A 23,976-nucleotide genomic window follows, 5' to 3' on the forward strand; every position below is an offset into this window, starting at 1 on the left:
TGACAATAAAAACCTAATGTTTTTTAACTAACTTTGTTAACTATGTTTACATCTGAAGTCTTCATATACTGAATGATATCTATAAAGGTTTATATTGAATAACTGAATGGTATCTATAAGGTAAGGGCATATACTGAATGTCATCAGCTAAATTGAATTATTCTGAATCTGCACACTGTTGTTTTAAAGTTGGAGACACAGCCCTGATAGCACAGGGGCGTTGAATCCACGTTGAATCAACCTCCGCCGCTTCAAACAAACGTGGATTCAACGCCCCTCAACGCCCCTTTGCTATCTGGGAGGGCCTTGGCATACACTGAGACTAAGCTCAAACATCTCCCTTACTCCCAGTTCCTCAAACACAACCAAAGTGAGTGAGAGGCAGTGGCAGCAGCTGCAGGCCACTGTGTAGTCCACACTGTGTAGTCCACACTGTGTAGTCCACCGTGCCAGTGCTCCGTGACGACCACATGTGCTTTTGATGATAGTCAGAGGGAAGGTGTTGCCAGTGATGTGATGAATGATACAAGACTAGAGCTTTTCTTCTCCCACTATATGGCAGCCCCAGAGTATGATGTTGAAAGACATTATCATATTATTTTTTTATAATTGATGAAGATAGCGAGAGCTATTTTTATGCCTGGCTCACACACATTAAATGTCTGAGGTTTATGCATGTAGTTTCCCTTACAGTGTACGGTACACTCCATGGAAGACATTGCATGATAATATGGCCAACTTAGGTTTCAAAGGCCTAATGCAAACAACTCCTCCTCTGCAACTGTCATGGTGGCTCTTTGTTTGATCTTCAGGGCTTCTCCAATGTGAGCTTGGACAAGGTTGCTCTCGGTGGAGCGAACATAAGTGGGTTCCAGATAATCAATCCAGAGAACCCCATCGTACAGCAGTTCCTCCAGCGCTGGGACCGGCTAGATGAAAGAGAATTCCCAGAGGCCAGGAACACGCCTCTGAAGGTAAGCCTTTCATGGGATATGCAAAAGCCTCCAAGCGGTTTTCAGGCGAATGTTTCTCTGTCTTCCTCCATACTATTCTCTCTTTCTCTCTCTTCTTCCCACTTTCACACATTCTTTCCATCTTCTCTCCTCTCCTCTTTCCTCACTTATGTTACTCCCTTCATTCTTGTTTCACTCTCTTTCTTCCCCCTTCAACACAATCAATATATTGACACTGCGTCAGAGGCAGCCTAGACACTGGCCTTGGAATTACATCTAATTAAACAGTGATGAAGAAAGAAATAGATTTTTAATGGCACTTCATTAGGTTTTGTCATGGTGTGGTGGGCACAACTATCCCAGCTCACGTCTCCCCCATAGTGGAGGTCAAGGAAAAATCTTTAAGGTGCCTGCAAGATAGAGGATCTGACTCTGCCTGATTGGCTAAACCCCTGTGGTGGAACACAGAGGGGGACTGAGCGGGGAGACGTAGCGCTGATTTCCCATCTCCCCCTAGTGTTTTCTTCTACAACACTGTCCCTCTCAAATTAGGCCTGATCAGAGACTTTGCTCATTCACCCACATCTGTTCATTTTCAAAGGTGGGTAAAAGAGCTCTGGGAATTGTTTGAGAAAAAGTTCTTGAAGATCTGATATAAAAAGAAATAAAAAGGCGTGTTCTCATTTTGGGCGAATCTTGGATAGAGTATTGTAATAGCTACCAAACAGTGGCGGTTCTAGGATTTTTCTGAGACAGGGGCCATAAAGGGGCCACATCATACACTGAGGGGCCAAGAACCGGTCAACATCCATACACAGAAAATCCCTTGTTCAGTAAGGCAGAGGCACGTTGTCTACGTGATATGCAGGACTATACGCAGTATACCCAAAGTCCTTTTAGGCAAGTCCCTCCACTCAACGGACATATTGCAACGCTTTTTGGGCACTCATCGGGCATCCTATTCGGCAGAAATGTGCGTGCGCAAGGCTTCACGACACCAATCTGATTGGCATGATGTCTTCACAACACATGATTGGCATGATTGGCAGTCACTGACTAAGTCAGTTAACAGTTCACTGCAAGCTTGCTGCTGCTTCGTAATTTAATTGACAAACTTAACATATTGTGACAGCAACAAATAAACGTCCCTTTCACATAATGATGATAACCAACATAGAGATTTGTGACTCACCAAGAAACTTCTGTGGAGGATGAAACGCTGCCATCGGTTCTTCACGTTAGAATTAGGGGTGTGACTTTCGAAACCGACGTCTCGAATCAGTGTCGAGGCTTCGAAGCACAAGTGTTTCGAAACACTGCTTCGAAACGTGGTTCAAAACCGCCATGTCATGTGACCACAGCTTCGAAACATTGTTCAAAATCCCCATGTCATGTCGGTAGGCGTGCCCGCGCATTCAATTAACCAGTGTACTTATCTTAAGCAATAACCATGATGGTGTAGTGGTTAGTGAGGGTCTTTTTTGCACGGTAGCCCAGGCTGCTTAAATGTGGTTCGATCCCCGTTTGATTTGTAAGGTATCTTATTGTTTCAGATTGTATCTGTATGTTTTCTTACTTCATCATTAACCACACAGTTAATGATGAAGTCAACTAAACTCTCAGAATGGTCAAAAATCGAGAGTTTTTATAAGAAGAAAGTGATTTAGAGAACACTAGTGGCAGCAATAAGATTCTCTTTATTGTGACTTCATGTGGTCTCCCATCCAGTAATTGACCAAGGGCATGACTGCTTAGCTTTTGACAAAGACTGAACACAGGTAACACAGTGAGCCAGGAACTTTAAAGACTACATCTCCAATACGAAGCATTTGACAGATTTGTTTCACCCTAAACAGCTCTGAGGTGTCGGAATTGTTTTGAAGCCTCGGAAAAGTTCGGCACAATTGCTTCGAACGTTTCAGTGTTTCATAAAGCCTCGCTTTGCCCATCCCTAGTTAGAATTCTAGCTGATACTTTCCTTAGCCAAATGTATCGGTTCTTCACGTTAGCTGATACTTCCGTGAGCCAAATGTATCGTTTCTTCTTTCTTTTACAGTTCACTGTGTGCTATAGCTTTCAAGCTTCATAGGTGCATTACTGCCAGCAGTTGTTTGGGAATGGAATTGCATCTCTGATCGTCGTTCTCAACAAGTTTGACACTTATTGATGATTGACGGTACAGGGTCCAGTCAGGGGCCTATGAGATTTCAGATGGGGCCCGGGCCCCTGTGGCCCCGCCCCTAGAACCGCCCCTGCTACCAAATCATGACAAAAACTCTACCAGAACTTTTCTGATTATTCACATACTGTATACCGTGTTGGGGGTCGTTACCAATGGTACTGTTGCACTCATCACTCATTACTTTTATCACTTTGCTTATATAGTCCCTGTGGAAAGTAATTTGTGACACTACTCATTACATTACTTTGCCATTACTCCACAACATTTCCCAACACTGTATTATGTGTATACATTATATACATTATGTCTCATGACATAGATCTGAGTGTGTAATAAGAGTACAGGTACAGCACAATACCACACCATGCACTCTTCCGTAAATGGCTCAGTTGTTTGACAACAGTTTCTCCAGTCCTGTCTTGCTGTGTGTAATTTTGTGGCTGAGTGCTTGCGGCGCACAGCAGACGTGATCTCTCATTATCGTGCAGTACACCTCTGCGCTCTCCTACGATGCCATCCTGGTGATCGCTGAAGCCTTCCGCTACCTGCGGAGGCAGCGGGTGGACGTGTCGCGGCGGGGCAGCGCGGGCGACTGCCTGGCCAACCCGGCGGTGCCCTGGAGCCAAGGCATCGACATTGAGCGAGCCCTCAAAACGGTAGGAGGGCCAAGGCTGCCCAAACCCTCTCTCACCCTTTCTCTAAGAGACATATAGTACTGTATATACACACACTCTCTTTCTCTTTCTTTCTCTCTCTTTCTCTCTCTCTCTCACTATCTCTCCGTCTATTACTTTTTTTATATCCTTTTTCTCTTACAGTAGCTTTCAAAATCAACCATAGCTGAACATGAATATTGCTCTAAGCTCTCATGGGCTTTTTTTAAGATGGGAGTTTATCGGCCCCATTGGCTAGTGCCACACAGTAATCATACTTATGTAAATGACTCCATTTTTTAATCTCTGCTCTTACCTTTTTACTCTCCTCTCTTCATCTTTGGTTCCTTTTGTCGCTTTGCTGTTGTTTTCCATGGCACCTTCCGGCAGGTCCAAGTTCAAGGTATGACTGGAAATATCCAGTTTGACAGCTTCGGTCGAAGATCAAACTATACCATTGACGTGTATGAGATGAAATCAGGTGGACCAAGGAAGGTAAGTAAAAGCTCGGCTGGCCTCTGAAATCCAACTGCCCACACATTGTGCGCGCTCTCTAAATTGGGAGCAGAGGTCAGTGTACAGTAAGATTGCAAACAGGACTGCTTCCAAACTGTCAGTGGAGAAAAATAGCTGTTCTAGAGAAAGGTACTGTATGACTACTACATGACTTTATGTTGTTTCGTTTCATTTTGAATTGTGTAAAAAATGGGATATGGTTACCTGTTCCAAATGATGCTCGTTTTCAAAGACAATCCAGGAAGGGAAGAGAAAGATTATTTCAGTAGTCAAGCCATTGTGCTGTGTGTGCCTCTGTTTAGATTATCGGCCGGAGCCTTTTTTCCAGGCCAAGACACTCTTTGCCGTAGATCTAGCCAGGCTCCTCGAATCACAAGCAGGTTAATTGCCTTTTTTGCAGGTCAAATGCGCACTGCGGGGAAAAAGACAAAACAAAAAAAAAAAACAAGCACTTTTAAAAACCAAGCCCAATGGCTGTCAAGACATCCCTACAGCTGAGTTAGAAAAGCATTCGGCTGAATACAGAGTTTCTATTATCAAGCGTTCCACTAACCTAAGGCTGGTCTTTTAGGAACTGCATAATGGCGTGTTCCTTTACTTAATAGGAAATGTGATTAATCTCATCCTTACATCTTTGCTCTGTGTCAGCGCATGTATGTCGCAGCAGCTCATTATTGGACTCACTGGCAGAATAAATCTATGGATATAGTCCAGATGTAACACTAACACATGCACATACGCACATAGGCACACATGCACACACACACACACACACACACACACACACACACACACACACACACACACACACACACACCCACCCACTCAAGTGCAGATGACACACATGTGCAGTGTGAAGTCACCAGTTTGGCCGAGCAGATGAGCGAGCGAGTGAGCTGACGAGACGCCGCGGTCCCCGAGAGGGAGGCATGAGAAGTGGCAGCGCAGCAGCTGTCCGGGGTGATTCATGAGGAGATATTTGCCCCTGCTGTTCCAGCGCCACATTCCAGGGCCTCAGCCACCTCAGCTGCCTCAGCTCTCCACTTCTCTTCCTCCACCACCACCACCACCCCCAACCAAACACCACCACCACCACCAATCATCCACTAGCTCTGTTATCCACACTAAAGCCTCATGAGGTCTGCACTCAGCCAGTGATGTCTGGCAGCTTATGGCCACATCTGCAGGCTGGCTGCATTGGCTGGCCGTCGCAGGCACAGGTTAAGATTTTAATCAAGGGACATACTGTTCCGGCGGGCTCGGGGGGCTTTGTGTACAGCCGTTAAAAAAGCGGGGTGATAAAATAGACGGACTGCTGCTTCAGTGTTTCTACAGTATCCTTATTTGTTAAATTATCTACGGGGCTCACAATGACCCATCTGTTGGTTCACTGCCCCCCCCCCCCCTCCATACGAGGGAAGTTATGAGCTCCAGAGTGATAAATGTTTGCTCAGCGCTCAGCGCTGTTTTATTGCTGTTAGCCATTTCCTGCTGATGATTTGAGTCGGACTGAGCAGGGCTCGGCCCGCGCCGTCACAATGAAGCGCTTGCCCACTGTAAGCATTCTGCCCGTTTAACAAATGTCATCCGAGACCCAGATAACGCCGCGACTCAGCGGGCCACCGGAACCGCACCGGAGTCCCGTGCTATCTGCAGACCGCTCGTCAGTTAAGTAGTTGTGATAGCGCGAGCTAATGCTGTTTTAATGAACACAGAGCTGTAATGGCTTGTGCTGAAAATCCTGGAAAATCCTCCCCATCCCCACCACACCACACTACACCACACCCCACCCTGTACCAAACAGCCAACCCCCTACAGCACTGTCGCCATGTTGAGAGAGAATTGAAACTGCAGGGCAGCTAGGGGGACGTGTAATGCTTGTCTCGTCAACGTTGAAAATAACAAGCCTGTTTTCCATTTTTCAGATCGGGTACTGGAACGAGTTTGAGCGCTTTGTATCTATAATGGACCCGCAGGTCACCAACGACTCCTCCCCAGTGGAAAACCGAACAATTGTGGTCACTACTATTATGGTACACTTTCCATGCAGTTTTAAGTGTTTCACTAGTTCTGCCTCTCAAGGTCAAGGTGTTGATTCCAGGATTGATACATTCTGTCTTGGGCGGGTAGAAACACATCTCTTTTTGTGTTGCTTTCCATCCACTCACTACATGTTGAAACAGTCTGAAAGCCAGGACTGTTTCAACTGTATCCGTGTGGGTGCCAAAGCATTTTGATTTTTCATACTTCAGTGGCCTGTCGTAGCAGTGACATCACAATAACGGCATTGGTAGTGGTAATGGTTGAGTTGACTCCATCCAAAAAAAAAACAAACATTCAATGCATACGTAAGTAGAACAATATCTGTCTGTCCATCAAGTAAATGGTCGATGACATGCTGGATACAAGCAAACACCGTGAGGAGAAAGAAAAGCAATGGTTTCTCCATGGCAAAACAAATTAGGGGGAGGGAAACGATCCGCTGCGTGCATTTGTTTCGCTGCCCTCACTCAAATCTGTTTTACATTGACCAGGGAGTGTTCTGTGCTGAAATGTGACATTCTCTGATCCCTGAGTGCTGTGCGAAGCGTTTGTTGGAGGTTTCTATTGGTTAATTCTATTAATTCAATCCGTTTAAACTTCCGAGGCAAAGGTCAGGACACTTTTTACTCCTTAACGCTTTTCCAGCGGAGCATTTGCGCGGCAATGATAATGACTGCTCCCCTTGCTCCATCATACAGTAAAACAATCATGCCAGCCTGTTAATTGCTCTGTATGTGGCGAAGGCTGAAGCTAATACAAACAACTTTTCTGGTTCATGGCACTGTTACTTTGTTGTTTGGCTGTGAAAGGAAAGGATGTAACAGGCTGGAGTTGCTCCTGTGATGAAAGATTGTTGGTTAACAACACAGAGCAAAAAGGTTTTTTTTTGTGTGTTTCAACTGGTAGAGGTGAGAGATACATTCAGCACAGAACAAACAAAGCCATTGCTTTCCCCACTGGCATCCTAATTGTCCCTATCTCTAATAGGATGTGTCCTCTCTCTGTGAGCAGCCCCTCTGTTTGGTAATGATTTTCTAAAAAAGATTGAAAGAAAGATAAAAGCACAGAAAAAAACAAGCTGCAGCAGTGTTTGAAATGAGAGGAGGGAAAAAAGCAACAACAAGCTTGCTGTATTCTCCTGGTGTAATTCTGTATGTTTACAAGGTATTTGCCCATTAGATCTTAATTATTGCTTTTGGTTCCTGTTTTGATTTGACGTTTGTATTTTAGTTGTCGTTCTGTTTTTTTGTTTGATTGTTTGTTTATATATCATTTAGTTCATTTATTTTGGAATGATACGGCCTCCCTGCGCATTGGTGCAATGTGCTTGATGATGTTGAAATCAGTAGCAGCACTTTCTGAAAGCCCTTCTCCCTCTGGTCGCCATTTACTTTATGAATCAGACCCCATTCCCACCCCCACCTCCCCACCACCACGCTGCTCCTCTCACCCCCACCCCCGACCCCACCACCTGCACCCCCCACTCCCACTCCTCCCCCCTCCACACACACCTCCGCTCCACCTCAGATGCTCAGCTGATGCCAACAGCCTTCCCCACCATGCAGAGCCGCAGCCGCCACCAAACCCCCATTACTGTAGGAAACAGTCTGTTTGCCTGCGACGGCTTTTGAGCCCTGATTGGAACCCGTCTCATCTGGAAGCGGCCGGCGCGCGTTCGGTGGGGGCTGCTGGCTTCGGCTGACGCGTGACGCAGTGAGGTGCTCACAGTGTTGTTCAGGCTCGACAGCACCTCTCCCTGCAGCTTTTGCCACTGATGTTCTATCCTTTTGTGTGTTTGTATGTGTGTGTGTGTGTGTGTGTGTGTGTGTGTGTGTGTGTGTGTGTGTGTGTGTGTGTGAGTGTCTGTCTGTCTGTCTGTCTGTGTGTGTGTGTGTGTGTGTGTGTGTGTGTGTGTTTGTGTGTGTGTGTGTGTGTGTGTGTGTGTGTGTGTGCGTATGTGTATGTGTATGTGTGTGTGTGTGAGTGTGTGTGTGAGAGAGAGAGAGAGAGAGAGAGAGAAAGCAAGTTTGTATGTATGTATGATGTATGTCTGTATGTATGTGTGCACTGTTTGTAATCTAAGCATGCCTGCATGCATTTGAGGCAGTCAGCTGTTGGTTTTGTGAGGCTCTTGTCTGTGCCCGTGCATGAGTGTCAATAAACCAGTGTATGTTTAATTAACAGGAAGCCCCGTATGTGATGTACAAGAAAAACCATGATCGTCTGGAGGGGAATGAAAAGTATGAAGGCTACTGTGTCGATTTAGCTTCTGAGATTGCTAAACATGTGGGCATTAAGTACCAGCTGTCCATAGTGATGGACGGCAAGTATGGCGCCAGGGACCCCGAGACCAAGACGTGGAACGGGATGGTGGGTGAACTTGTCTATGGGGTGAGTACCGGTCACTTCAAAGGGTCACCCCCAGCGGCGGCCTCTTCAGCCGCCTTTTTTGTTTCCCTTTTTCATCTCAATAGCCTTTTTTTTTTTCTGAGTCACATCAGGTGGTCAGCCAAACGCAGGGTTAGTTAATTATGCGACGAGCAAATCAGACTGGTATCCGGGCGGCGGTGCGCAAGGCCACCGAGGTTTGTTCTGCACGCGTGCAGTGCAGCCGGCTCGTCTGGTTTCTCAGATGGGGCGTGAAGCCCAGCCAAAGGCTCCCCACGTGATTGTTTTTTTGTTGTTGTTGTTGTTTTTTAAACCCACTCCATCACAGCATGCCATTGTATGATTCATCTCCACGGCCCTCTCCAGCGGAGAGCGCCTTCTCACAGCGCAGACCGGGGCCCCGCCTCTGAGTTTTACATTTGTCAAAGGCGTCTCAGATGCCCGTAAACGCTGGGAGCCCACTGAAATCATTCCCAATTCCCATCGCTGACAATTTTTTTTTAACCGATGGAGGGCCATATCCAAAATGCATGAGGGTTAGGTTACCTCATCTGTTCAATTTCCAGACCATCAGTGAGAAAGATTGCCTGGTTTGACGGCCCTCACAGCAGAAATTATCCTCAAAAATAGGCAGACCCACTGGCTATCAGAGGGATGGGGGTGGGGGTGGGGGGAATCTGCTACCTCTCAATCAAGAAATCACCCAGCATTTCTGCATCCATATTTTTATGACCGACAGTCAAGACGAATCATTGCTATGCCATTTGACCTCTTGACTGCTGAATTCATTACGTTTCGGTATGTCTCTGACAGGGCAGGTCCATGACCACTGATTTTTTACGTCTTTGTTATGGATTGATCCAGAGCTGCTGTGCCTGCTGTTAAGATGAAGCAGATCAAAATGTGATGCCATTGTGCAGCTACCTTGGAAACGAATGTCATCATTTTTAGCTGTGTTGTCATCATATTTTTGTTTTGTTTAGGTTGACCTTGCCAAATGCCAAAAAAACAAATAGCAAAAGAAAGAGATTGTTCTTGAAGCTGCTTAGTTTCAAATGTATTCTGTAATCAATGTGGAGTTCACAATGTGACAACAAAGAGGTGCCCTTCACGAGCCACTGCCCAGGCAAAGAGGCTGGTATTTGATGAATCACCAAACCACTTGAGGCGGTAATATTGTCTAAGTATACAAGAGGTGTTCAAATTATATTTTTTTCCTCCTGTGCTTTTCTAAAGCGATCCATCCCCGTTTGTGGCAGTGGGACGTGAGGATTGTTTTTTTGGGAGGAAGCCATAAGCTGAGGGAGGTGGGAAGGGGGGGGGGGGTATGGGTGTGGAGGCGACAGCTCTTGCAGATGAAACATGCAGATGATAAAACAAGCACTTGAGGGAACAGTTGGCTGATTTGATTTGATGGAGAAATGTAGAGTGGATTATGTCACTGCGTTTTGTTTTGTCTGTCTGTCTCTTTTTTTTTTCTTCAACGCCCCCATATTAAAGCCATCAACAAGATTTCCATTTCAATCCATTTACAGTAGTGCAAGTATGTACTGCCCCCTCGAAAAAAAGATCATCTGAAATTATTCATATGACGTGCCATGATAAGATTTTGAAGCATATTTCTGCATAACGAATAAATCACTTACTATAAATCCTTAATTAGCTATTTATATGCAAATTATACTGTGATTTATTGGAACTCTGCGGTCGGCAGATTCCTACAGGTCATCTCTGTAGGAATAGATATTTGTGTTTTTGCCTCTTCCTACTCCTACCACAGTTCATGTCACCGTGCCCTGGTGTACAAGTCACTTCATAGCCAGGGAGCCATGATGGCACCATAAATGTGTTTTTATAGTTTCATGTGTATTGCGTAGTAACCCGATATCACACCTGTCACTCTCGGCTCCCGAGGCGTAAGTCAGTGGCTCGGCGTGGAGGTGTGGGTGTGAGCTCTGGCAGAGCCCTGCATGAGCCCTGAGCCTGCCTCTACATCAGGCCCTGCCAGCAGTCAGAGGTCACAGGTCAGGAGTCAGGGGTCGCCCAAGGGCAGAGGCTCCAAGTGAAAGCCAGACCAAGCTGCAGGATGGAGTAGAACCAAGATGTGTGGGTTGTCCATATAATCTGTGCTTACTAGATAATAAACAGCTAACAGCCTGACACACTGCAGTTACAGTGAGAAAAACAATGTGTGCTGCTTGTTATGCTTGGTGCGTAGGTATGGTTGACTTACAGCATGTGTTGAAATATGAAAGGTTAGTGTTGTTTTATCGCAAAATAATCAATACCCGGTATTAAATACATTTTTGTTGTGTACATATTGAATTTGTAGCTAGAGTTTTTTCCTGAAAAGAGAGTCTTTAGGTTTTCTGCAGAGGAAATTGAACATCTTGTACCGCAAAACTCATTTTTTTAATTTCACTCCCATTATTCTATCTTTTCTTGCTATTTCACACACATGGACTGATTTGCAAAGGATGCCTCACGACCTCATCTGACATCCTCCAAAGTAATAAGCATTAACAAATGTGCTGTAAAAGCTCAGTCAAATATCATGAAAAAGCAATGAAGTCCCCACGCTTTACCAAGAGCCCCCAGAGTCACCACAGCAAGAATTAGAGCTCTTCTCAAAAGTAATTAGCTTGTTATCAGCAGTTGCAGTTTCTTGTGAGAAAATGCAAATGTGTGCAGCTTTGACGAGGCTGCTGAACTGGGGTGGGGCGGGGGAGGAAGAGTGGGGGGTGGACTAATGCATGCTTGTACGTGTTCCTGTTTCCAGAGGGCAGATATAGCCGTCGCGCCACTGACTATCACCCTGGTGCGCGAGGAAGTCATAGACTTTTCCAAACCGTTCATGAGCCTGGGCATCTCCATCATGATCAAGAAGCCGCAGAAGTCCAAGCCTGGCGTCTTCTCCTTCCTCGATCCTCTGGCCTACGAGATCTGGATGTGCATCGTTTTCGCCTACATTGGCGTGAGCGTGGTGTTGTTCCTCGTGAGTCGCTTCAGCCCCTATGAGTGGCACCTGGACGAGCAGGACGAGACCAAAGACCCACAGACGCCTCCCGACCCGCCCAACGACTTTGGGATCTTCAACAGCCTGTGGTTCTCCCTGGGGGCCTTCATGCAGCAGGGCTGCGATATCTCTCCAAGGTGGGTGACCGGCAGCTGGGGGGAGGGGGGGGGTCATCTTTCTCATCTGTTCAGGTCTCTCTCTCATCGCAGAGGCGGTAATGCAGGTGGGTGGCTACCAGCCGAGCCGAGAGTGGGGAGGGGTCTCCTCTTTCTCTTCCTCTCTTCGTCTCATCCGCTCAGCTCTCTCACTCTCTCTCTCTCTCTCTCTCTCGTCGCAGAGGTGCTAACACAATGATGAGAGTGAGCAGCCATGCTTATCTTCCCCTCTCTCTCTCTCTCTCTCTCTCAGGTTTATGACACACTGATCATCAGCGGCGGTTGCTTTTTTGTGTTTGAATTGCCATTTCCTGAATGCCATATGGCAGCAGCATTACCAGCTAGGTTAATGTATTCTCTGGTCTCCTCTGGTCTGTCGTGCTTCCATTTGGCTGTTTTAAATGTGCGTCAAAAGAGCCTCAAAAAGTTCATTTCACCTGCCTGACAGCTGCGAGGGAAGTTTACAGCCCTGCATTGTGTTGGCTGTAATTGCTAGTTTTTGTTATACTATAGCTTTTGAAAAGCCAGGCATTTTCTCTCTCTTTTTCTCGCTCTCTTCCACTCTCTTTCTCTCACTCTCTCCCACTCTCTCTCTCTCTCTCTCCCCTCCTGCTTCCCCTGTTTTCTGTCCCCTGCTCCTACTCTCTGTTCATGAATCACTGGTCGCTCTGGCCTTGCCCTCTCACAGCACTGTGCCTATAAAGGAGTATGGTTGCTCCAGCTGTTTTTGCCTCAGTGGTGAGATACTGATTAATTAGGGGTCCTTTGTGGCCCAGGTTGTCATAGATCATATTGCAGACTGACTGTTTCCCCATCACTGCAAGGGAGATATTGGTTGTATATTTCATTAAATGGCTACTGGAAGAATTCATGTGCACAGTGAAGGCCATATGATGTGAACATCACAATGCCTCCGTGTGTTACAGTATATCTTCATGTTGGTGTCTGATGCTTACGCTAAACACCTAAAAATCCTTTTTCCTGGTTCATACTACTGCTGTGCACTACTGCAGCTAGTACAGTACTATCACACTATAATTGGTAATGCTCTCCTCTGCTCTACTGCTACTTGGGAAAGCACTATATTGCATGTGGCTGAATGACATGCTCAATCTTTTTTAATAGCCGTTTCTGACATTTTATTTCGAAATCCAATATTTATACTGGATTGGCTACTAATATTTTGCAATATAATGTGACATTAGTGCGTATCATGATTTTATGAAAGATAAAAAAAATACTGTTTACAGAGTCACTTCGTCCAAAACAAGGGAAATTTATCACATAATATATCACTGATTAATTGTTTCAATCATCTTTATGTTTGGCACTCAATGCTAACAGACAATAAAATCCAGATTTTGTGGCAGCACTTACTAAAAGCTCAATATCAATATGGTCCAGTTAATATACAATTCTGGGGAACTGCACCCCCCCCCCCCAAAAAAAAAAAAAAACACTCAGAAACTATGTCTGTGGTGTCGCACGGCCCAGGCACACTCCTTCAAATAAACTCCTGTTCTGTTGGCGCCCATGCTGCCTGGGCACCCCCTGCCCATGTGAGCTCAGAGTGATGGTGTGCAGAGGGGAGCTGCTGTGGAGGAGTTCTGTGCTGTAATGGGACCTAAATGGGATGGCGGCGCTAAGCTAATGACAGTGTCGATTAAACTGTGTGTGGTGTAAATCTTTTATCAATTTGTCAAAGACATGCATCATTTTGACAGCGGCCTGTCTTCCAGCATGACAGGCTATCATGCTCCCTCTGAAGTCCATACCTACTGATTGCTTCCACCACCCATTTTAGCGGTACACAGTTTATTAGGAAAGAAAGTACTGCTCTCAAAACTTGCTATGTGTGTGTGTCTCAGACTGCTTGTGTGCGCTTGTTTTTACATTCCTACTGCTTGCTTGTTGGGATTTTGGTGTTTTTCAGCATCTTATTTTTCTGTGAGTAGGTGTTCCCTCCCATGCTGACTTAGCTCTTAATCACCATACCGTAATCTACTCTGTGATGAAGTTGTTTTATTGCAGAGTGAAGACGGATCCAGTGTGTGATTGCATAAAGGGGGGAAAAATTACAGCACACTATTAGATGTAACCACAGGGAAAGGTAGAGGTGTAATGGAAAGCAAGCAGCTGTGTTTTTGTTGGAGTTAATTGTGCTTCTCTTTTGAGTGTAGGTGGATGAGTGTTAACACACCTTCCCTTTTGTTCTCTGGCTTCCATCTGTCTGTTTAACTCTCTCTCCCCCCCCATATACCCCCTCACCACAACCACCACCACCTCCTCTCTTTCTCTCCATCTCTCGCTCTCTCTCGCTTTCTCGCTCTCGCTCTCTCTCTCTTTTTTTCCCTCTCTCAGGTCCTTGTCAGGGAGAATTGTTGGAGGCGTCTGGTGGTTTTTCACTCTCATCATAATCTCGTCCTACACGGCCAACCTTGCTGCTTTCCTCACTGTGGAGCGAATGGTCTCCCCCATTGAGAGCGCAGAGGATCTCGCCAAACAAACAGAGATTGCCTATGGAACTCTGGATTCAGGCTCCACAAAAGAGTTCTTTAGGGTGAGTTCCTGCTCCATGTGTCTCTCCTCTCTGAATATGAAATAATAGAAAGAGCACCATGATTGGAAGTCTGCACATATCATAGATTAAAGTAGATTTATGAGTAGCAACATCGTTTTTTTAATATATACAGTATGAAGCCACATTATGCAATTACTTTCCTATCTGACTGGCACCGCTTTCATAACTCTGTTGACATCAAACTTTAAATTGGAGAAAGAGATGAAAATCCAGTTATGCTGTTCTGTAGCTTTGGAAAAAAACCCTTCTTGTTTCGAGTTCACCTTGCTGTGTTTTTGTTTTCGTGAAGTTTGCAAATCCGACACTTAAAGTGACACATGCGGCACCTCTGAGCAGCACACTGCCTTATCGCCTTAATCGAATTTTAACATGAGGCTTAAGCTTGACACGCAAGTCAAAGAAAACTAGCGAATCGCTCTGGCATATTTTGCTGCTCAAATTGTAAACACTATTTTTTGGAAGAAAAACAAGGCTGAGGTTGATTTCTTACCGCAGTCGCGACATCCGTGGTGTTAAGAGAGCTGCGGTTTTGGCAAAAGCAAGCGTTGAAAGCGGGTGCTGGGGGATCTGGTGATTGGCACACCCCGCTCCATGGAGCGCTGAGCCGGCAGGGCTCCTGAGAACGTGATTAGCTGCGGTGATGGGCCAGACCGTTAGACAAGACGCCTTCCATCACTGTCGACTGACACCCACCATCACACTGTCAATCAGGCACCTATAGAGCTGCAAGTGAAAAGAGGCGAACAGAGACGATCTCCCGCTGAGTTTCGTTGCTTCGTGGAGTTTATGGGAGCAGCCAGGTTATATTACGCGCCGACCGGCAGATGCATCTGCGAGGCCTTTTTCGTGTTGGCGTGGTGAACCCGAAAAGAGGTTAATGGCCAAGCTTCTAATTAACAGGAAACGAGGCAAAGAGATGGGAGAGGTGAAAAAAAAAAAAAAAAGCTTGCCGACGAATTCTCGTCACGCAGCACCTGGCCCCAACTGACTTGCTGTAACTTTATTCAAGTTGTGTGCCAGGTGCTATAGACAACCTTGGACGGAGTAGCGCCTCGGGGAGAGACTAAAATAATGGGCAGGGCCCCGAGTGCCTGAGAGGTGCGGCGCGGAAGCCGAGGCCTCATCAAAACCGGCCCCTCATACTCCCACGCAGAGAGGTCAACTCACCAAATATAATTAGTTGGTTTTACTTGGCCAGCAAATTGGACCTGATGAAAAGGGGCCTCTGGGGTCAGCGCGCATGCTTGAGAGACGTGCAAGATGAAGTAAGCAATATGTCCAGCGGCCTCGGCAGGACCGCCGCCGCAATTAAAGCAGAAAATGAACTCTCTGGAACGGTCAGACGAGGGGAGGCGTGGCCCTCCTCCCATCTCAGTAGAGTGCAACTCTTCAGGGGATTCAAAATGCCATGGATGGGAAAAAAATGAAAGCCTTCTATTAACATCTGAAGGTGCAACCTAATATTCCTTTGAGGTGGTTATACCCAGCATGCAACTTAATCTTCTGATTCATCAGGCCATGCTCATTCCAGCTGACTGCTATCAAGCTACGTGTTCATACTGATTAAACTGCTCTGAGATGCATAACAAACTTGATGCTATAGTATACAAAATATTTATATTCATGCAAGTTTGTGTATGGGTAGGCTAATATTGTTGACGTTAGAAACAGTTAAATGAAAGGGGGTAAGAGATAACCAAATACACTGTCAAGTCGGCCTGATGAGAGAGTGAGAAAATATTGAGCGCTCAAAGCCTTCACGTGTGTGTAAAGGTGTCAGAGGCTCGTCTGTGCCTTGTAACGTTGTGTTGACTGGGTTCATCACTTGAAAGAGTTATGTCGATTCCAGGTCTGCATGGCAGGCTGTTTTCATGTCATTAAAGGTTTGTGCGAGATAACTGATGGGGCGGTTAGGGACTTGCAGATTCCACATTTTCTATATAATGAGTGCCCTAGTTACACTCAAAGCTTTCAAATCTGAAATGACATGTGTGAACTGCTTTTCCAGGGGACTTTTAATTAAAACTGCAGAGGGCTGACGAGGAAAAAAACACTGATTAATGGAGGCACAAGTCCTATTTTAGATCTGTTTTTCAGGAAATACATTCTGGTTTAATTAGACCCATACGGCAGAAACCAGCTGGAAATATGAAATGAGACACAGCATTTTGAACCAGACATATGTCATCATCTTTGACATAATTCTCTTCCATTTTTTTCCTTGTCGTATTTGCCCAGTATTTCATTTTATTTTATTTTTTTGCACCAAAGTTGTTGGTGTGTGAAACACATTGCATGTGTTCACATTCACACGAAGGCACATCCAAGCAGAATGTGGGGCAGCTCATGCGTGAGCTGTGTGTAGATCAGTGGAGTATTCATCACATGGTTTTTAGCAGATGGACCTCCTGCCCTCACAGTAAACCTCGCCCATAACAACAGGAACTACCCAGGGTGCACCACCCTGGAACGCACAACGGGAGATTCCAGTCCATTTTTCTCATTTGCCCGCCACGCTCGGGAGGAAGTGAATCCCATACCGGTGCACCCAGAGGCCCCGGCGTTGGAGCCCTCAGAATGGTCATTAAACACCTTCCTGAGGTTAGATAGTTAACCTCCCCGAGAACAGCGGGCCACTCCGTGGCCAAGCATATTATGGAGGGGAAAAAAACTGCCAACGCAAACTCCCCTGAGTAAGCTGAATCACATACGCCAAGAGGAACTGGAGCACATTTTCATAAAGATCAGATGCTGTGAAACGACGCTTCATATCCTAGATGGTCTCTGTGTCTGCTCTTATCCCTGCTTCGCTCGCCTCATAAATCCAGCCATGTTGGGAGCCCTCAGCTGTCCTAATGCCTTACTGTAATTTACAAGTGGCAGCTCCTGGGAGTGACCCGACCCCCCCGGGTGGGCTCTGGAGCGGACATAACTCACTCGTCCACCTCCGGGTGTCTCTCTACTTGTCATGTTCCAGCGCCGCTGGGCAGCCAAGGTAGACCCTAATCTGTCCTCATTTGGCCAGTGAGTGCCAGCCCGCTCGTTCGTCCCCTGCACAGCGGGCGCCACGCCTTTAGCAGGGAAAGGTGGCCGTTTGCGACCGAAGCTCTTTACCTCTTCAGGCTGACAATCATCAGTCTAGCACCACTAGCATTAAAAAAAAAGAAGGCACACACACACAAAAATGCTTGATAGATGCAGGCGTGTTCTCGGTGGGGAGGGAGGAAGAAGGACTTTATCTCTGATCGATAGCCCCTCAAGGCGCCTGCATCTGTCCCTCCAATAAAAGGCGCCAGCTGGTGTAGAGACTCCCATGGAGCACCCTGTAAACCGACGCGGGATTGCAGACTCCGCCAGGCTTTCCCCCGGCACCAGCGGCAGCCGTAGCACGGCAGCATTGCACACACCACATCCATACTAATAAAAGAGCCTTAGAAAATAGTCTGCTTCGCCACAGTCTCTGCTTATGATTGTATAGGTCTGTTCGAATTATGGCCACTGTACCTACACAACCCACAGCTGCCACTGTGCTACGTAGCCAGGCTTTTGACTTGACTGAATGTATCCAAGTTCCTTTTTATAGTACAAGCTGTGCACAATGTAATGGGTTTTTAAAACCATACCAAAGAGTTTAAATACTTCATAATGGTGGGCATGGTCTTACATATTTGATCCATATTTTTTAGAGAGAGATGTGTGACCATCAAACCACCTTTCATGTTCCTTGCATAATTCAGGGGCTTTACAATAATGAATGGCAAATGTGGGTGGAAGGAAAGCCACATTTGCTCCCACAGCTTATGTATTATTCCTGGGCCCTGGTCTCCCCCCTATGCATAGCATAACAGGTAGAGAGTGAACATCAGGAACCTTGATGCAGGATCTCTTTCACCTCCCTGAGCGTGAAAATCAATTTCACAACTGAACAATTACGGTATAGGGACACTATAACTTATACATTATATAAACCAGTATGCGGCACCGATAAAAGAGAATGTAATGTCAGCTTTTTTTTTTTTTGGACCCCCATAGAGTCTTTTTTTAGAATAAAAAATGGAAAAGATTCAAAAATGAAATGCGTGAAGATGATGGCTGTAAAAGAGGGGAAAAGAGGGTAATGTTAACAGGTCGATAAATAAAACGGAGCGTCGAGGATGTCCGGAAATGGCTGTCTCCCTTGTGAATTATTTCCGTGTGCTACCGCTGAAAGGGTCAGCTCTCTCACAACTGAGATTAGAGCCTTTTCGCAGAAAGGGAGGAACCTGACAAAAGCAGTGACGAGCTAGTCTAAAACAAGACATAACCTTCAAATGGGACCGGGTCCCTTCAGAGGCCTATGTGACACACCAGATGAACTGAAACCACAGTGATGTGTGTGTGTGTGTGGGGGGGGGGGGGGTTGTTAAGCAAGAACAGAAAGACAGAACTACAGCATGAAAGACGGAGCCCAAGTTATTGGCTTCAAGCACTGCGACTCAAAGCCCGTCATTTAGTATTCCAGGCATATGCACATCAATGACAATGTAAACCTCTAGAGCCCTAACTTTCCCCACTCTGCGCGGCTGCGATACAGGTAGAGGCAGCACATTTCAAGCTCTGTAATGTTTTACGGACGCTTTCGAGCGGCGGGGCCCAGAGGCTGAGAGGGGAGGGAGCGAGCATGATGAAAGAAGCCTGCAATGCCACCGGAGAAACTCCTCGCCTGTTTGGGAGGAAGGCTATTTGGGCAGCGCCCACAAAAAGGTTGACTAACTCCCAATCAATACAGATTATCAGGGTATTAATGTTGAGCAGGCCAATGACTTTGGACTTCTTTTTTTACCCTTGCGTTTCTTTTCCTCTGAGTTCTCTCCTTCGCAGCAGACAGCACAAACATGGTTAGCACTCCAAACACCGTGTTATAGTAGTTGACTTCACAAAATAATGCAGTGAGAAAATATATGTGAGCAGATGGCTCGTAGATTTATGTGTTTGTATTTATGTTTATTTGGAACGCTCCACTGTTGTACTGCCAGCCTGTCTTCACAACAACCCAAAGATTTTCATCTCTTCCCCCGCCTGTTTCAAAGCAGTCATGCGTTTTATGCCACGCAGAAAGTAAACATTTGCAGTGCAGTTTCTACAGAGTGTTGACTTTAACACAGAATGGTGCGCAGATCTGTTAGGCTTTGCTTTGGGGGATGAAGGATTCATCCACGGCCATTTTGAATTTGATATAATTTTATGTTACCATGGCTGCAGTATGAAGCTCTTTGCGGTATGAAATGCCCCTTGTATGAGGTCACTTTACAATACCCAAGATGGCAGTCCGCTTCTCTCCAGTGCATGTGCCCTATGAGCTTGGTATGCAGTGTTAGTGGTGCAGTGTTAGCGGCAGGCACTCTTATTGACCTTTAGACTTCGGAGATAGTGAGACAAGCTGGGTTGCCTGCAGGTGCTGGGTGGCTTGTGTGTAGCCTAGGGATGTAACGGTATGAAAATTTAACCTCACGGTTATAGTGACCAAAATTATCATGGTTTTCGGTATTATCACGGTACACAAGCTGAAATAGTTTCAAAATAGTTTCAAAATGTGTCCCGTTCACTTTTTCATGTTTAATTGGCTATGTGCTTATAGCTTAACTTACCCTACCATGACTTGGAGTTTGCTATTTCTGTTATTTGGATCCAATGAGTGAGACCAAAATAAGTGTTCAAAATAAAACTTTAGGCTACTCTGTTCTCCTGATAACGTGAGTGGAATGGATTTCATGTGGACGCGAACATAAAAAGACGCAGAGTGGCTAAATGATACAGTGCACATTTTGGGGTGAAAATGTTCCGCCTTTTAAAATCAGGAGTAGCCTAATCAGGCTTGGAATTTCACCATTCTGGGGGCAAGGCCACTTGGCCTTCAGTTGGGCATATTTGGTGGGGGGCACAAAGGCCACATGTCAGGGCACCAAGGCCAAAGTTAATTATACAGTAGTAGACTATAAAAATGATCAAAGTTGTATTTAGCCTATTCACTGCAGTAGACCTGCATCACTGTATGAAACATTACAAAAACATGAAATGAAAACATGACATATTACATAGAACTGTAAATCATCTGACCATCTAATATTTACAGATATCTAGGCTATATATAACATTTATTTTAAATCATGTATTGAACAATTTAAGCACAGCTCAGCTTTAAGAAACTCAAATAGCCTAGATGCATGCTTAGCATTTTGTGATCATTAAGGCTACTTTCACAAACTCTTAGTCAGCTGTCCTCTGATTTACCAATATCTAGGCGATGTAGAACAATTTAAACACATTGTAAAACTTAAAGCCCAAATTTGGAGACATCCATGTATGTCGAACTTTACTGCAAATTCAAAACTGGATTACTCTGGAACGGCTAACTGTACAGGGGACTGCTTTACACCTTTGTGTTCGGTAAGGTCTCCTGTTTATTCTGATATATGGTTTGTCATGTGTTAAAAGAAGGGTTCGTAAAGTATTCCACCGAGATGAATGGGTAGGGAGATCATGGGACGCAAAACCTTCAGTAGAATGTATGATTAAATTGAATAATATTATTAACTTTTCTCGCGAACCGTTCAACACAGCAATTATCGGCTAACATCGTTTAAAAGCTGAGAAAAAGCTCTTTCATGTGATACTTGTGATGTCTGTGTGATGAATAGGCTACTTCGCGAGTAGTTCAACTGAGAATGGGTGAATTTGGACGCACTTTCTTTCTTGCGCTGTTACTTTCTCCACTGCTTAAAAGACTAAATTAATTTGCGCTGTGAATGCTAAGATTATTTTGACAGGCCACAGGCTAAATAAAAATCGCTATTAGTAGGACGCAAAGCAGAATATTGAAAGAAGGGGGCACCAAGGGCACCGTGGCCTGTAAACCTCTGATTTTTAAAGGGGCCTCACGGCCAACGCAAGGGGCTACGACGGCCATGGCCGTCGTGGCCACCGTGAAATTCCTACCCTGAGCCTAATCCATATCGCAGTTGAAACCATCAATTAGACAACAGAATCAGTAGGGTACCAGTTTTGTTTCATTGTACCAGGCCTACTGTATGTCTAAGGCAGGCTTGGATGAAGCTGGGAAGGATTAAACACACGGTTTCCACACCGTGGTAATCAACCGTGATAATTATGATATTTCAAAAGAAAACGGTAATTGTTATCGTCAACATTTTTATCGCGGTTTACCATTATACCGGTAATCGTTACATCCCTAGTGTAGCCTGGCTGAGGGGCTCAGTTAACCCACCATGTTCCTGCTACCCGCTGCCTGTCTGTCTCAGGCAGTAGTGCTGCCATTTCCTCCCCCTGACCAGACAAAAAAGCAGCTAGAAGTTTGCCCACTGTCACTTCAATGTCTTTACCGTCACACTCAAAAAGAGTGGAAAGTCTGTGTGTGTGTGTGTGTGTGTGTGTGTGTGTGTGTGTGTGTGTGTGTGTGTGTGTGCATACCAGCGTCCCACTGGGGAGGTTGGCAAAACGACCTCCACTGGGCTGAGGGAATTGCATAGCATAGCATAGCGTTGGGTTGTCAGCGCTAAGAGGGGGGGTGCATGTGAGGCCAGTGGAGATCCCATCTGGACTGCCCCTCTCTCGCTCGCCCAGACAGCCCTCACGGACCCTCTGTCTGTGGTCTCGGTCGACGCTGGACGATCTGTCACGCTGACATCCCCTCTCTCCATCTGAGGACTTGTTATCAGGCCTACCCACAATCCCCTGAAAAATCTCCGTTTGTGCTGGAATGAGAGGACAAAGCTTTCGAAAGTAAACACTGACCGCAAGGCTCCCAGAGACACCGTCTCGGAAAGGCTTAGAAAACACAGCTAAACACTGTGTGTCTTCTGGGTGTTTAGGTGGAGTAAAGGGGGTATCATTAGCACAGTAGGCCTTGCTTGGTAACGTTGTGTAATTTACTCCAACAAACGATGGCCCTGTTTGATTCATGGCTTCTAATCAAGTTTTTTTTTTAAATGGCTGCCTAATGGATGTGGACGATCACATTGAGAAAGACGCTCTCATTGAGACGCTCTCAACGAGTCTCATTCCACATCCAAGTCTCCCCACCCCCTCTCGGTGTTTTCCTTTTTTTCATTGCCGTTCTCGGTCCAGCCACTGATGAGGCTTCTTTAGGTTGCCGTTGCACTCGCCCCACTCTGATATTGATGAATTGACTTCATAAAGCTGCAGGCAGCACTGTCTCAGCCTGCACTAATCAATGCCAGATTCTTTTTTTTTTTTTTACCCCCATCTCCTTTGTAAACATCCCTGTGGATTTTGGGGGGAATGCTGCGTTAGGCTGCCTCACAAGCTCCAGATATCCCTGGCACCACGGGGACGTCGTCCTCCAGCTAGCGTCCTTCCAACATTTTGCAAACGTCAGCTCCAGCATCTGAGCTCCGCTGGCATCCGCGGTGGAATTTTCCACCTATTTCTTTTAAATATCCCATGAATTATAGGCATCAGCTCGGCATTTGTCTTGTTTACCGCTTGATTGATACTGCTCGCTCGCGTCCTTTTTGTCTTTTCAGACTGACCCCTTGGCTCATGATGGATGGTTCGAAATAATTTAATGGAGTGCACATTGTCAGTTATGTCAAGGATAATGGATCTGTTTTGTTAAACATGATGCAGTGTTCATAATACTCTGAGTAGTCTCAGTTTTAAGTAGTGTATATTAGGGGATACTTTGTTCCTCTTTAAAGTACGGAAGAATTGTGGACACGGGCCAACCACAGCCAAGCACAATACTGCGGGCTGACTCATAATAATTACAGCACATTCTTTCTGTTAAAGGAGGCTTTGAATAAAAAATGGCAGATATAGTCCATTTCAGATTATGCGGTGAGACAGTGAGTGTAACCTCTGCTCTTTACTATTCATGTCATGACTCACAGTGAGGTGCAAATTATGCAAAGTCTCTCTCGCTTTTCTCCCGGTCTCTGTCTCTCTATCCGTCTTTTCTCCCGGTCTCTGTCTCTCTATCCGTCTTTTCTCCCGGTCTCTGTCTCTCTATCTGTCTTTTTCTCTTGTCTCGCACTCGTTCTCTCTCTCCTTTTAGAGACCTCTTTGAAATGCCCTATCAAGCCATTCGACTAGAAGGGCCAGCTCATTTGAAATTCATAGTTTGTTGGTGATGCGTCATGCCCGCATTCCCCATTGTGTGTGTGTGTGTGTGTGTATGTGTGTGTGTGTGTGTGTGTGTGTGTGTGTGTGTGTGTGTGTGTGTATGTCTGAGTTTGAGTGTGTCTGTGTGTCTGTGTAGAGGGACGTAACTTTATAACTCTTTCTGCCCAATCCAAGGGAACAGTCACAGTTGATTTGGGAGCATCTCTTCCTGATGCAGTCCCAAGTGTCCTTGGCGTGGTGGCCGGGGTGATGGGTGACGGCTCCCCTGCCGCCGCCACACAGGCGTTTCTAATTTATGTTGCCACGCCAACAGCTTGTCTAAAGCTGGGCTCTATTGGCAGCCTTCCC

At 45.8% G+C, this 23,976-nt stretch overlaps 1 protein-coding gene across 2 annotated transcripts in view; it reads left to right on the forward strand.

Annotated features, from left to right (window-relative positions):
• Positions 1–23,976, forward strand: part of gria3b (glutamate receptor, ionotropic, AMPA 3b) — an 86,543-nt gene that overhangs the window by 55,095 nt on the left and 7,472 nt on the right. For both annotated transcript variants that reach the window (XM_076292346.1, XM_076292348.1), the window contains exons 6-12: positions 813–974; positions 3,624–3,791; positions 4,179–4,283; positions 6,230–6,337; positions 8,532–8,738; positions 11,515–11,888; positions 14,268–14,466. In XM_076292346.1, the coding sequence (XP_076148461.1) occupies positions 813–974; positions 3,624–3,791; positions 4,179–4,283; positions 6,230–6,337; positions 8,532–8,738; positions 11,515–11,888; positions 14,268–14,466 (1,323 nt within the window). The remainder of the gene's footprint in view (positions 1–812; positions 975–3,623; positions 3,792–4,178; positions 4,284–6,229; positions 6,338–8,531; positions 8,739–11,514; positions 11,889–14,267; positions 14,467–23,976) is intronic.

The sequence above is a fragment of the Alosa pseudoharengus genome, unplaced genomic scaffold (genome assembly GCF_046254945.1).
Source record: "Alosa pseudoharengus isolate Yale_2024_CS ecotype anadromous, Long Island Sound unplaced genomic scaffold, YU_APseudo_1.1 YU_APseudo_1.1_scf_19, whole genome shotgun sequence".
Taxonomy (NCBI): Eukaryota; Metazoa; Chordata; class Actinopteri; order Clupeiformes; family Clupeidae; genus Alosa; species Alosa pseudoharengus.